This window comes from Bufo bufo, chromosome 11 (genome assembly GCF_905171765.1).
Source record: "Bufo bufo chromosome 11, aBufBuf1.1, whole genome shotgun sequence".
Taxonomy (NCBI): Eukaryota; Metazoa; Chordata; class Amphibia; order Anura; family Bufonidae; genus Bufo; species Bufo bufo.
This window is the reverse complement of record NC_053399.1, coordinates 83,984,187-83,997,207: the sequence shown is the minus strand read 5'-3', so window position 1 is coordinate 83,997,207 and position 13,021 is coordinate 83,984,187. Positions and strand designations below refer to the sequence as shown.

At 42.9% G+C, this 13,021-nt stretch overlaps 1 protein-coding gene across 2 annotated transcripts; it reads left to right on the top strand.

The window, feature by feature from the left end:
- Positions 1 to 7,738: 7,738 nt before the first annotated feature.
- On the top strand, positions 7,739 to 12,795 carry LOC120982333 (keratin-associated protein 5-2-like). Of its 2 annotated transcripts, XM_040412398.1 has the most exons (4): positions 7,739 to 7,875; positions 9,203 to 9,322; positions 12,353 to 12,412; positions 12,446 to 12,795. In XM_040412398.1, coding segments are annotated over exons 1-4 (264 nt in total). In that variant the 5' UTR covers positions 7,739 to 7,793; the 3' UTR covers positions 12,448 to 12,795. The 2 variants fall into 2 exon arrangements, with proteins under 2 accessions (XP_040268332.1, XP_040268330.1); XM_040412396.1 differs by having other exon boundaries at positions 12,353 to 12,795.
- Positions 12,796 to 13,021: the final 226 nt, after the last annotated feature.

Here is a 13,021-nt window from a genome sequence, read left to right as displayed (position 1 = left end):
CCCTCACTGTAATGCCAGTAGCCATGTTGGCTACTGGCATTACAGTTATTGGCTGGCCTGAACGCGTCATCAGGTGCAATATAGCACTCGATGACGCATATTCGGCTCATTCGTAGTCAGGGAGAGCTGAGCATAGGAAGGGACAGAGAGTGTAGGGAGTGTAATTTTTCCATAGACTGTGTCCGCTGCGGACAGTGAGATTAGCTGTGCCACATCTCCTGTGTAAAGTGTGGGCATCCCTAAAATATCAGTGACATCCAGTGTACTTTTTCCATAGACGTTGTCAGCTTAGACATAACCAAGGCACATCTGCAGTGTAACGTGTGCGCTTCAAAAATGTATCTGTGACATACAATGTAATTTTTCCATAGACAGTGTCCACCTCTGACAGTGACCTTACCAGGGCCACATCTGCAGTGTAACGTGTGCGCTTCAAAAATTTATTTGTGACATACATTGTCATTTTTCCGTAGACGGTGTCGTCTTCTGACAGTGACCTTACCAGGGCCACATCTGCAGTGTAACGTGTGCGCTTCAAAAATGTATCTGTGACATACAGTGTACTTTGTCAGCTTTGAAACCATACTCCCCCCGGAACCCAAAGACTTTGGTTTCCCGGAAGTAGCTCGGCGGGTCATGGGAATAACGCAGCAGAATCACCGGTCGTCATCGTTTATGGTCGGAACTACGACGGTATCTGATCATCTTCGAACCTCCGACTTTCGTTTTTGAATAATGAAAACATTCTTGGCAAATGCTTTCGCTTTATTTCGTCTTGCGCCGGTCCAAGAATTTCACCTCTAGCAGCGCAATACGGATGCCTCCGGCCATCCCTTCTTAATCATGGCCCCAGAAGGGAGTCCTATTCCATTATTCCTAGCTGAAGTATTTAGGCGACCCAACCTGCTTTGAACACTGTAATTTTTTTCAATGGTCAGCTAAGCAGCAGGCCCTCAACCATAATGTTTTAGAGGGTCAGCTCAGCAGCAGGCCCTCGCATATAATTTTTTAGAGGGTCAGCTCACCTGCAAGCCCTTACCTACAATCTTTTAGAGGGTCAGCTCACCTGCAAGCCCTCACCTACAATCTTTTAGAGGGTCAGCTCACCTGCAGGCCCTCACCAAATTATACCTATATGTGGTAGCCGTAGCCATTTCTCAGGCTCCCTCTCCAGAATCAAACACTGATTCCCTGTTACCCATGGTCACCGTGGTTGGCGCTGAAAATAAAATCAAGAGTTGATAGGGCAGACATCCGAATGGATCGTCGCTGTCACGGGGACATGCGATTGGCCCCAGGTTATCTACAGGTGAAACTCGAAAAATTAGAATATCGTGCAAAGTTAATTTATTTCAGTAATGCAACTTAAAAGGTGAAACTAATATATGAGATAGACTCATTACATGCAAAGTGAGATATTTCAAGCCTTTATTTGGTATAATTTGGATGATTATGGCTTACAGCTTATGAAACCCCAAAGTCACAATTTTGAAGTACCCTTTGCTCAGGGGGTATGGATTAATTAACTGACTACAGTGTGACACTTTGAGCCTAGAATATTGAACCTTTTCACAAAATTCTAATTTTAAGTTGCATTAATGCAATTCCTTTTAATTGGCATTACTGAAATAAATGGACTTTTGCACAATATTCAAATTGTTGGAGTTTCACCTATAGAGTAACGAAAGCGGCAGCAGGCCCTCGCTCATAATGTTTTAGATGGTCAGATCAGCAGGCCCTTGCTCCGAATGTTTTTGAGGGTCACCAGCAGGCCATCAATCATCATTTTTCAAGGGTGTGTATGATGCCCTCCTTTATGTGTAATAAAGTGTGTATTGGCGTGCCGGTTCCTTGTAATTTTTGGCAGCCCTTTCAATTAGTGCATAGGCTTTATGAGTGTAGGAGTCCCACTACCTGAACAATTGTACCACAATGTGAATGAGGTCATCTTTTTTTGTGATAGACAGGTTGTATCGGAGTGCCTCTTCCTTGTAATTTTTGGCAGCACTTGCACTTTATATACAAGTAAGGCTACTTTCACACTTGCGTTCGGGGTTCCGCTTGTGAGTTCCGTTTGAAGGCTCTCACAAGCGGCCCCGAACGGATCCGTCCAGCCCCAATGCATTCTGAATGGATGTGGATCCGCTCAGAATGCATCAGTTTGGCACCGTTTTGCCTCCGTTCCGCTCAGCAGGCGGACACCCGAACGCAGCTTGCAGCGTTTTCGTGTCCGCCTGGCCGTGCAGAGCCAAACGGATCCGTCCAGACTTACAATGCAAGTCAATGGGGACGGATCCGTTTGACGTTGACACAATATGGTGCAATTTCAAATGGATCCGTCCCCCATTGACTTTCAATGTAAAGTCAGGAGTCCCCTATTAATATACCATCAGATCTGAGTTTTCTCCAATCCGATGGTATATTTTACCTTGAAGCGTCCCCGTCACCATGGGAACGCCTCTATGTTAGAATATACCATCGGATTTGAGTTAGATCGTGAAACTCAGATCCGACAGTATATTCTAACACAGAGGCGTTCCCATGGTGATGGGGACGCTTCAAGGTAGAATATACTGAGAACTGTGTACATGACTGCCCCCCCTCCCCCCCGTATTTAACTCATTGGTGGCCAGTGCGGCCCCCCTCCCTCCCCAGTATTAAATGTGACCAGTGCGGCCCCCCTCCCTCTATATTCATTGGTGGCCAGTGCGGCCCCCCTTCCTCCCCAGTATTAATTGTGGCCAGTGCGGCCCCCCTCCCTCTATATTCATTGGTGGCCAGTGCGGATTCCCAGTATTAAATGTGACCAGTGCGGCCTCCCCTCTTCCCCCCCCCCCTAATTAAAATCACCCCCCCCATCATTGGTGGCAGCGGAGAGTTCCGATCGGAGTCCCAGTTTAATCGCTGGGGCTCCGATCGGTTACCATGGCAGCCAAGACGCTATTGCAGTCCCGGTTGCCATGGTTACTTAGCAATTAATAGAAGCATTATACTTACCTGCGAGCTGCGATGTCTGTGACCGGCCGGGAGCTCCTCCTACTGGTAAGTGAAAGGTCTGTGCGGCGTCAAGCACTGACTCCATATATGGACATAACTAGAGTCCTAACACCCTCCCCTCTTCAGAGCAGGGGGTGCGTGTTTTAATGCTCGGTTTGTCTCATTGACTTCCATTGTGCTCGGGTGTTCTGTAGAGCACTCGAGCATCGGGAAGTGTTCTACTCGAGCACCAGAGCACAAAGGCACTTTGGTGTTCAACCAACACTAGTCCCCATGTGTTCAAGTATAAAATACCCCAGTAAATGCCCACATAGTGCTCCTTTCCCCTTCCCCATAGTGTGCCAGAATAAAATGCCATTATATAGTGCCCCAAGTAGATACCCCCATAGTGCTCCTTCCCCATATGCCCCTATAGTGTTCTCCCCCCAACCCCATAGTGCCCTCATGTGCCAGTATAAGATGCCCCACAGTGTCCCCCATAATGCGCCAATATAAATGCCACTTCTTAGTGCCCCCAGTAGATGCCCCCATAGTGCTTCTAAGTTCTGCTCTCCCCTTCCCTGTAGTGCGCCCCCATAATGGTTCAGTAAGGCCTGCAGGTGAGCTGACCATCTAAAAAATTATATGCGAGGGCCTTCAGGTGAGATGGCCCTGTAAAAGATTGTAGGTGAAGGCCTGCTGGTGAGCTGACCCTGTAAAAATTTATATGCGAGGTCCTGCTGGTTAGCTGACACTGTAAAAGACTTGAGGAGCGGGCCTGCTGGTGAGCTGACCCTGTAAAAGATTTTAGGTGCGGGCCTGCTGATGAGATGACCCTGTAATAGATTGTAGGTGAGGGCCTGCTGGTGAGCTGACCCTCTAAAAGGTTGTAGGTGCGGGCCTGCACGTAACCTGACCCTCTAAAACATTATATGCGAGGGCCTTCAGTTGAGCTGACCCTGTAAAAGATTGTAGGCGAAGGCCTGCTGGTGAGCTGACCCTGTAAAAGATTTTAGGTGCGGGCCTGCTGATGAGCTGACCCTCTAAAACATTATATGCGAGGGCCTTCAGGTGAGCTGACCCTATAAAAGATTGTAGATGAAGACCTGATGGTGAGCTGACCCTATAAAAGATTGTAGATGAAGGCCTGCTGGTGAGCTGACTCTGTAAAAAATTATACGCAAGGGCCTTCAGGTGCACTGAACCTGTAAAAGATTGTAGGTGAAGACCTGCTGGTGAGCTGACCCTCCAAAAAATTATATACGAGGGCCTGAAGCTGAGCTGACCCTGTTAAACATTATATGCGAAGGGCATATATGCGAGGGCTTTATATGCGACGAATAAGCATGTTGATATGATGGAAGAGGAGAAAGAGGATGAGAAAAGGAAGATTCAATCATATACCCTTGTTTGTGGTGGAAGGGGTGCAAGGGAATACAGTGTATTCAGTACTTTATAAACAACACATTTAAAGTGCCTATATGTTCATCAGCTTTCCTCCTGTGGAGTTGAGAAGTCATGGTCAATCCAGGCGTTGTTCATTTTTATAAGAGTCAACCTTTCAGCATTTTCAATTGACAGGTGGATACGGTTAAAGAAATAAATATATCACCAGTCCGCAATAATACTATGCAGCAGGTCCGAAAAGTGATGTGGGTTCAATCACGTAATAGACAGGTACAATATATGGGGTTCGGACCGCGCTTCTGGTCCAGGTCAGTGTGCAAGTTCTTAATCCTTCCTCGTTTCCAAAGAGAGCCGAGGGCTGCAAATATCCCTCAAATAGATATCCTGCAACCAATGGAATTATAATAGTGTGAGTCCGTATGTAACAATAACCTGCATTGCACCGATTATACTCACACAATGCGAAACACACAAGGCGTAAATGCAATCCCTCCGTGGTAAGTTGTTCTTGTTCTGTCGGAACAGCCACGCTTCTATGCAATCTGGTTAGATCCCCACACGGACTCAAATGGTGTATACCTCAGACAAATCTATATTTCTTTTCTTCAGATTCCTGAAAATTTTCTGTGGACAAGAATGGCTTCTGCAATAGTGAAGCTCCGTATATACTTGTTCAAACTTTTTATTTGTCCATACTTACAAGACAACTTTCTTAAAAAACAACTTTTTAAAACACATAAAATTCCCAGCGTCTGCTGCTTCTGCCCAAGGGCATTTGGCATTATAACAGATAACCGTATCCACCTGTACAATATATGGGGTTCGGACCGCGCTTCTGCCCAAGGGCAGAAGCAGCAGACGCTGGGAATTTTATGTGTTTTAAAAAGTTGTTTTTTAAGAAAGTTGTCTTGTAAGTATGGACAAATAAAAAGGGATATTTGCAGCCCTCGGCTCTCTTTGGAAACGAGGAAGGATTAAGAACTTGCACACTGACCTGGACCAGAAGCGCGGTCCGAACCCCATATATTGTACAGGTGGATACGGTTATCTGTTATAATGCCAAATGCAGCACTAAATACACGCTCAGACAAAACGCTGGCGGCAGGGCAGGCCAGCACCTCCAAGGCGTAGAGCGCCAGTTTGTGCCACGTGTCCTGCTTGTACACCCTACACCATCTTCCCAAAATTTTTCCTCCTTGTGACACTAAGCCGCGCATCAGGGCGAGGGTGCTGGCGGGGTGTCATGAAACTGTCCCAGGCTTTAGAGAGTGTTGCCCTGCCTGTGTTGGAACTGCTGTGTGTTCCCCTTGTCTCCCCTTCTCTGTTGGCCAAGGAACTAAGGACAGTGTTGTCAGATGGAAATTTTTGGAGAAATTTTTCAACAAGGATTTTCTGGTATTGCACCGTTTTGCTTGTCCTCTCCACCAGATGAATGAGAGATTAGAAGTTCTCTTTGTAGCGGGGGTCGAGAAGGGTGTTGTCTAAAATGCAAATAACGCGCGTGTAACGGGAAAGGCAGCCTAACATGAAGTCAGCCATGTGTGCCAGAGTACCAACAGGCAAGACTTCACTGTCATCAGGAGGATCACTCTCAATCTCCTCATCCTCTTCTGCCCACCCACGCTGAACAGATGGAATTAAACTTCCATGGGTACTACCCTCTGTAGCAGAGGCAACCGTCTCCTGCTCCTCCTCCTCCTTCTCTTCATCGTCAAATTCCCCCATTTCCACCTCTTCCACATGCACAGCGTCATCCTTAATTGTGAGCAGCAAGCATTAGAGAAGACACAGAAGTGGGATGGTGACGCTGATAATAGCGTTATCGCCGCTCACCATCTGTCTTGATTCCTCAAAGTTTCAGACATCCATGCCCACTCCTCGCTTGTGAAGAGCGGAAGCTGACTGGAAAGGCGACGACCATGTTGCAGCTGGTATTCCACTACTGCCCTCTGCTGCTCACAAAGCCTGGCCAACATGTGGAACGTGGAGTTCCAGCGCGTGCTCACGTCGCATAACAGTCGGTGAGCTGGCAATTTCAAGCGCTGCTGCAGTGTCAGCAGACCGGCGGAAGCTGTCGATGACTGTCGATAAGTTTAAGACATGGGCTAGGCATGGGATGTGTGTCAGCTCTCCGAGCTCCAAAGCCGCCACCAAGTTACGCCCATTATCAGACACAACCATGCCTGGTTCTAGGTTGAGTGGTGAGAGCCACAGCTCAGTCTGGTCTCTTATCCCCTGCCACAGCTCTGCGGCGGTGTGCTGTTTGTCACCTAAGCAGATCAGCTTCAGCACCGACTGATGACTGACTGGGGCTGCAAACGGATAATTCAGAGGTGTAAGTTGGAGTTGGAGCCTCAATATTCACTACTGCAGTTGGCTAAGCCATGTATGAATCTGCTGCATGCCCTTTGCAGGATTTTGACGGCACAGCCTGGATTTCTACCACGGAAATAAGTGCTTTATTTTAATCTGATGTGTGAGCATACCTTTAGGCCTATTGCACACGACCGTATGGCTTTTTCAGTATTTTGCGGTCCACAAAAAACGGATCCGCAAAAAATACGGATGGCATCCATGTGCATTCAGTTTTTTGCGGAAAGGAACATCTGGCCCCTAATAGAACAGTACTATCCTTGTCCGTTAGGCCTCTTGCACACAAACATTTTTTGGTTTCCGTTTTCGTTCCGTTTTTTGCGTTCCGTATACGGAACCATTCATTTCAATGGATCCTCAAAAAAAAATGGAAGGTATTCCGTATGCCTTCCGTTTCCGTATTTCCGTTTTTCCGTGCAGTTTAAAGATAGAACATGTCCTATTATTGTCCACATAACGGACAAGGATAGTACTGTTCTATCAGGGGCCAGCTGTTCCGTCATCCGTATTTTTTGCAGACCGCAAAATACTGAAAAAGCCATACGGTTGTGTGCAAGTGGCCTTATGCGGACAATAATAGGACATTATTATGTAAAAACGGAAATCCGGAAACGGAATTCATACGGAGTACATACCTTTTTTTTGCGGACCCATTGAAATGAATGGTTCCGTATGCAAAAAACGAAACATAAACGAAACAAAAAAAACGTTTGTGTGCATGAGGCCTTACTCTGACCACATAAGAGACGGCTTCTGACTGACAGAAGGGCATGGCCCATAGAAAAATGTGTTTAATTTATCATTGTTTCAACAACCAATTATTGTAAAACTTCACTATGAAAACAGTGACTCCATAATTTATGCTGCCTGCTCTCTTCCTATTATATCTCTACTATGTTATTATACAGATTTATTATTATGCAACCATCATGGGAGTTATGTGAGAAAGGAATAATAAAGCTGCCTCTAATTCACTGGACAACACCCTAGAAGGGTATAAAAGCCGCAGGGTGGTGGCAGCACAGCAAAGTGACAAGATGCCGTCTCTCGGGTACCTGCTGCTGTTCTCCCTGGCTGTCGCACTAATATACCCAGCATCTGGAGGATATAGTGGACAAAGTAAGAACAAGAGACCAGAACTGTCTGTAACTTACAATGAATAGCAGTTTGTATGTTCTGCATTTTATTATATATTTTATTTTATTGTTTAGGCCTTAAAGGGATTGTCCAGAAACAGATATAGATGATGATAGATAGATAGATAGATAGATATGAGATAGATAAATAGATAGATAGATAGATATGGGATAGATAATAGATAGATAGATAGATAGATAGATAGATAGATAGATAGATAGATAGATAGATAGATAGATAGATAGATAGATAGATAGATAGATAATAGATAGATATGAGATAGATAGGTAGATAGATAGATATTAGATAATAGATAGATAGATAGATAGATATTAGATAGATATGAGATAGATAGATAGATAGATAGATAGATAGATAGATAGATAGATAGATAGATAGATAGATAGATAGATATGAGATAGATAGGTAGATAGATAGATATTAGATAATAGATAGATAGATAGATAGATAGATAGATAGATAGATAGATAGATAAGAGATAGATAGATATTAGATAGATAGATAAGAGCTAGATATTAGATAGATAGATAGATAGATAGATAGATAGATAGATAGATAGATAGATAAGAGATAGATATTAGATAGATAGATAGATAGATAGATAGATAGATAGATAATAGATAGATAGATAGATAGATAGATAGATAGATAGATAAGAGATAGATATTAGATAGATAGATAAGAGATAGATATTAGATAGATAGATAAGAGATAGATAATAGATAGATTCTTTTGACCTGTCAGCTCCTTGAAGGAACAGTTGACATGCTGCCCACAGAACCCTATGGAAAGGCGAGGGGGGAGGAGAAGTGAGCAGAGGTCTCTCAAGGTGGATGGTAAGATAAGTGGACAAAGGGGCTTTTTTTGATGGGGCTTTTTTTCAGGAGCACCTTTTTAGGACTTCATTTATGTGTCTCTATTATTCTTATTAGAAGTGTAAGAATAAAGGTACAACTGGGTGTTACCATTTTGGGTTGTGCACAGACTATGCAGGTACATACCCCGGCTGGTAATACCTAGCTGTACCTTTAATGATAGGAATAATGTGGAAAGGCATGAGAATAGATGCTCCAGAATGGTCATTTCATGTGAAATACAATTATTTACTAGAAATTGGCATGCCAGGAGCGGTGACTGGTCATCTTTAACATGAGCCAGCTCCTGGCAATACAATAGGGTAGTAGGATTGTTTTTTTTTAAGAAAAGTTATTTGGAGCCATTGGGTTCCTTGGTTAAAAGTCTCCCCGCCCCCCGCCAGCAGAATATAAGAATGTCCTCTCTGTTGCAGGATGTTCCAAGCCCGTTTCTAACTGCCAGACTCTGAAGCAATGCCGGTCAACTTCGGATTGCTCAAGCGGTCAGAGTTGTTGTGACAGTGGATGTGGTCTACGATGCACTGGTCTTACTGGTAAGTGCTCACCTTGTACTTTAATCTTTTTGTGATTTGTACATAGCTTTGCCTATTTTGTTATAGCATTTGCACAGTTTATAGTATTAAGGTTAGGAATTATTTTTGGATTTTTAGAGTTTTTTTACTTGCATCAGTAATATTGCCCTCTTATTATACCGTATTTATAAATTGGGTTTTGGTGGAGATATTGGAGGAAATTCATACTTTGGCTTAAAAAAATGCTACTTTTTCAATGCTATTGCAACTTTTTTAGTCGCAACTGGCATTTTACGCTACTCTCACCAGGTTTACAAAAAGGGGGCATGGTGAGGGTGGGGTGTGTGACATTCAACATTATTTATGCCAGAAACTGATGTATAGAATGACTGAAATCTATGGCAGCTCTGAGTTGATGTAGATTTCATTCTGGCGCATGGACTGCCGGAGGAGGCAGGTAATTTATGGCGTGGCCTGCTCCTCATCCTCCGGCAGCACAGGCCAGGGCCGATGTGTTTTAAAATTTTACACTGGAATGGTAACTCTGATCCTAAAAATTCTCAAAAAGAAATAATATTTAGGCTACCATACCTATCACAAAATGTACCATGGGTTGCAGGGACACTCCTGCAGAGCAGTGCCACAATGGCATTGGTTGGCATACAATACTCAGTTTTAGAGTTGGAGATCTACTTGGGTTGTTACGAAGTGAAAAATGGGAACGTCAGAAGCTGGGCCCGCCACATTGATTGAAGGTGTCTGCTGTGTTATACCACTGACATCTGGCTCTCACTGATGGGATCAGAGATAACTCCAATCCCAGCAGTTGAAGCCCTTAGAAGCCATGGTCCACAGGATCCGAGTGGTTAGACACAATTGTGGAGTGCTCGGGATTGGAGTGCTCCTGCCTCTTGCAGGATGTAACAGGGTGCATATGAAACATCCCTGTATTACAGTGCATAGTACAAGCAATCAAAAGCTCACAGGTTCAAGTCCCCTAAGGGGACAAAATATGTGCAAATAAATATTTTTTTAATATTCAAGTTGAATTTAAGTCTAAATAAAAAAAAAATCCTAATAAATGTTGTGTGCTATTATTTAATACACACAGTGAAAGTCATAATAAACATTTGCCAGAACTGACTTTTTTGTCAACTCACCTCACCAAATAAATAGAATTAAAACATTATAAAAATGTTGCATGCATGCAATATGGTATCAATAAAAACTAGAAAACTATAGCTTGCCCAGCAAAAAAAATATAGTGCTATGTATTCGTTATATCGAATATTCGTAATTTTTTTCCATCTGAACACATGATTCCTCTCTGCTTCTTGCTTGTGGGCCAATGAGAAGGAAGCAATGTCAAGTTCACAACAATACTTAGTGCACCAATCAGTAATATGTAGTCACACCTGCTAAAATGGGACGTTGCACGTAGTGCGAAAAATATTCTAATCACTGCCAATTAGCGCAATTGCGAAAATATTGGAGCACTTGACTCTATCTGCATATAAAGCTATTGGAATGTTCTTCCGTGCCAACCATTTTCTCCAGTCTCAGGAAACTTCCAGCAGCTTGAAAAATGTAGCCAAAGTGACCCACGCCTGTATTTCGCATTACGCGATTTTTACATTGGCGATTTTTCGCATTCAATAAAGTAATCTCGAATTCTCGAATATATGAAGAATATTCGACAAAATATTCCTGAAATATCGCGAATTCGAATACAGCCCCTGCCGCTCATCACTAATCATGATCAGAAAAAGTAAAAAAAAAATTCCTTGTGCTTTGTGTCAGTGAATTAACCTGAAATAGTGTAAAAAAACAAAAAAAAAATCATACTTACCTCCTTCATTTATTAGCGACAGGCCGCCAGCCTCCATCTTGATTAAAGATCTGTCCCGAAATCCTGTGCGTGGTGACGTATGACGTCACCCCGCCGGCCGGCGTGATGACGTAATCTCACGGCGGGCGAGATTTCGCTCCAGATCTTCAAGAAAGATGGCGACAGTCGGCCCGTCGCGAACAAATGGAGGCGGTAAGTTTGATTACATTTTTTTTTTATGCTTTTACACTCAGGTGCGCGCGATCATGTATGAACGCGGCATATGAGGTGTACAATAACGGGGGCGGCGCTATCGCAACTCCCTGTCATTGCACCTACTACTTACAAAAAAATGTGCTTTGTGACGAAATTAATCGTCACAAAGCAAATTTTAAAAAATAAATTGCCAAATCAGCTGAATCGAACTTTTCAGAAATTCGATCATCTTTAAGGGTACTTTCACACTTGCGTTAAACTTTTCCGGTATTGAGTTCCGTCCTAGGGGCTCAATACCAGAAAATAACTGATCAGTTTTATCCTAATGCATTCTGACTGGAGAGCAATCCGTTCAGGAAGCATCAGGATGTCTTCAGTTCAGTCACTGTAGGTTTTCGGACGGAGAACATACTGCAGCATGCTGCGGTATTTCCTCCGTCCAAAATTTTTGAACACTTGCCGGAATGCTGGATCCGGCATGCGCAGACCTTTAAAAATGTGAAAAAGATAAATACCGGATCTGTTTTTCCGGATGACAACCGGAGAGTCGGATCCGGTATTGCAATGCATTTGTGAGACGGATCCGCATCCAGATCCGTCTACAAATGGTATCCGTTTGCATACAGATTGCCGCGACGGAACTGCCTGCCGGAATCCAACAACGCAAGTGTGAAAGTACCCTAAATGTATTGTACTATACGATGTCTAATTTTAATTTTTTTACATTAATCACGGGATCACTCAGAAGAAAAAAAAAAACATTATTTTACAAAATGAGATTTTTTTTTTTTAAATCCCTGAAAAAATATATAAAAAAATCATTCCCCAACTTTGGATCTGGACAATCGATAATCACCATTTCATCATCTTTAATCATATTAGACATATTCTGGTTCTCAATGATTATATATGAGAAACCTATACTAATCCAGCATTCATGTGAACAGTGAAGTATACCAGACTAACAGATTTTGTTTTAACTTCTTATTTTTTCTTTTTTTTCAAAGGATTTTTGAATTTCTTCAAAAATCTATTTCCATGTGGACAAGGAGGATGTGGTGGAGGATGCCAAGGACAAGGATGTGGTGGAGGATGCCAAGGACAAGGATGTGGTGGATCTCGGGGAGGATATCAGGGTGGATATCAGGGTGGATATCAGGGAGGATATCAGGGAGGATACGGAGGAAAAAAATAGACATATGTTTCTTTTCAACAACTGTAAAAATGTATCAAATGCCTAGAAATTCAAAATTGCATTGCTAAAGATATTTTTGTCTACCATGAAAGGCATGTTCCATCGAGAGCCAGCACAAGAAACTGAATTCTCCAAAAACCAAATTCAAGCAGTGTCATTATACTACACCAAACAATTGTAATGTTTGTAAATGTACAAAACCCAATGGTTCTTCTGCATTCCTTTGTACAAATAAAGCTGATGAAATGCTTGAGAGGTTTTGTCTTCTAAAGTGTTGTAAAATTTAAATATATGTTGAAAATTAAAATATAATTCACCACAAAGTTAAAATAGCAAAAAATATACCTTGAAAAAAAAAAAGTCAAGATGTACAAGAGCTTAGAACAAATTTAGAGAACAAAGGGATGCAAATGAGCTTTTAATAAGCTCTAACCCTCTCTTTCCAGAATTCCAGAGGAGCATGTATGGCCTATAAGGCCTC

Excerpts from the sequence above, each read along its gene's own strand:
- LOC120982333 (XM_040412396.1), top strand. The coding sequence starts at position 7,794 with ATGCCGTCTCTCGGGTACCTGCTGCTGTTCTCCCTGGCTGTCGCACTA. Across the intron at positions 7,876-9,202 it reads TGGAGGATATAGTGGACAAA|GATGTTCCAAGCCCGTTTCT; the intron begins GTAAGAACAAGA and ends TCTCTGTTGCAG. Across the intron at positions 9,323-12,352 it reads ACGATGCACTGGTCTTACTG|GATTTTTGAATTTCTTCAAA; the intron begins GTAAGTGCTCAC and ends TTTTTTTCAAAG.